General features: G+C 45.9%; 1 protein-coding gene across 1 annotated transcript; it reads left to right on the top strand.

Annotated features, from left to right (window-relative positions):
• The first annotated feature begins 325 nt into the window (after positions 1 to 325).
• On the top strand, positions 326 to 801 carry H2bl1 (H2B.L histone variant 1). The gene has a single exon (NM_027064.1). It carries the CDS (start codon positions 375 to 377, stop codon positions 744 to 746), a length of 372 nt encoding a protein of 123 aa, NP_081340.1. The 5' UTR covers positions 326 to 374; the 3' UTR covers positions 747 to 801.

Here is an 801-nt window from a genome sequence, read left to right as displayed (position 1 = left end):
GTTTTCCTATTGTTATACCAACCACCGACTTTGGCAAGCTTTTGTTCAGTTCTGATTAAATTGTATAGGATGGTTGCAAATTACTATGGAATAAAAAGCAGAGAGCCTGAACACTCTCCTTCTCAGCTTGAGGTTGGCCTCAGTCCTTGTACTACCCTCCCACTCTGAGGAGAGCCCAAGGGGAGCCACTTTCTCCTCAGCAACAGGTCGGAGGCTCTGTTGCTATGTGTCTGTGACATAGGAAAGTAAGTACCAATCAGAGAGGAGCTCTGGTAACATGACTGTGACACATCACTATAAGTAGGACAGCCAACCGACATCCTCTGGCCCTTCTCCTCTCCATTCCTAAAGGACAAGGAGAAACAACATCTACAATGGCCAAGCCCACCTTCAAAAGACAATGCTACATCAAAAGACATCTAAGACCATTGTATAGAAAGCACTCACGTTGCTCTAGCATCAATTTGGGCCATGGAAATTACTCCCTTTACATAAACAGAGTCCTGAAGGAAGTTGTCCCTAACAGGGGTATATCATCCTATTCTGTGGACATCATGAACATCCTCATCAATGACATCTTCGAACGCATTGCTACGGAAGCCTGCCAGCAGATGTTCCTCAGAAAGCGCTGTACCCTCACCCCAGGAGATATCCAGCAGGCAGTGCATCTGCTGTTGCCGAAGAAGCTGGCTACGCTTGCTGTGACTTTTGGAAGTAAAGCCGTCCACAGATTCATTCATTCCTAAGCTCCATCCATGTTCAAGCCTAATTGAAACTTGGGGAAAGTAAATGAAATTGGCC

This window comes from Mus musculus, chromosome 13 (assembly GCF_000001635.26).
Source record: "Mus musculus strain C57BL/6J chromosome 13, GRCm38.p6 C57BL/6J".
In the NCBI taxonomy this organism is placed as follows: Eukaryota; Metazoa; Chordata; class Mammalia; order Rodentia; family Muridae; genus Mus; species Mus musculus.
This window is presented reverse-complemented; position numbering and strand designations above follow the sequence as displayed.

Bases quoted from the DNA above. Each gene is read 5' to 3' on its own strand.
- H2bl1 (NM_027064.1), top strand. From the start codon at position 375: ATGGCCAAGCCCACCTTCAAAAGACAATGCTACATCAAAAGACATCTA.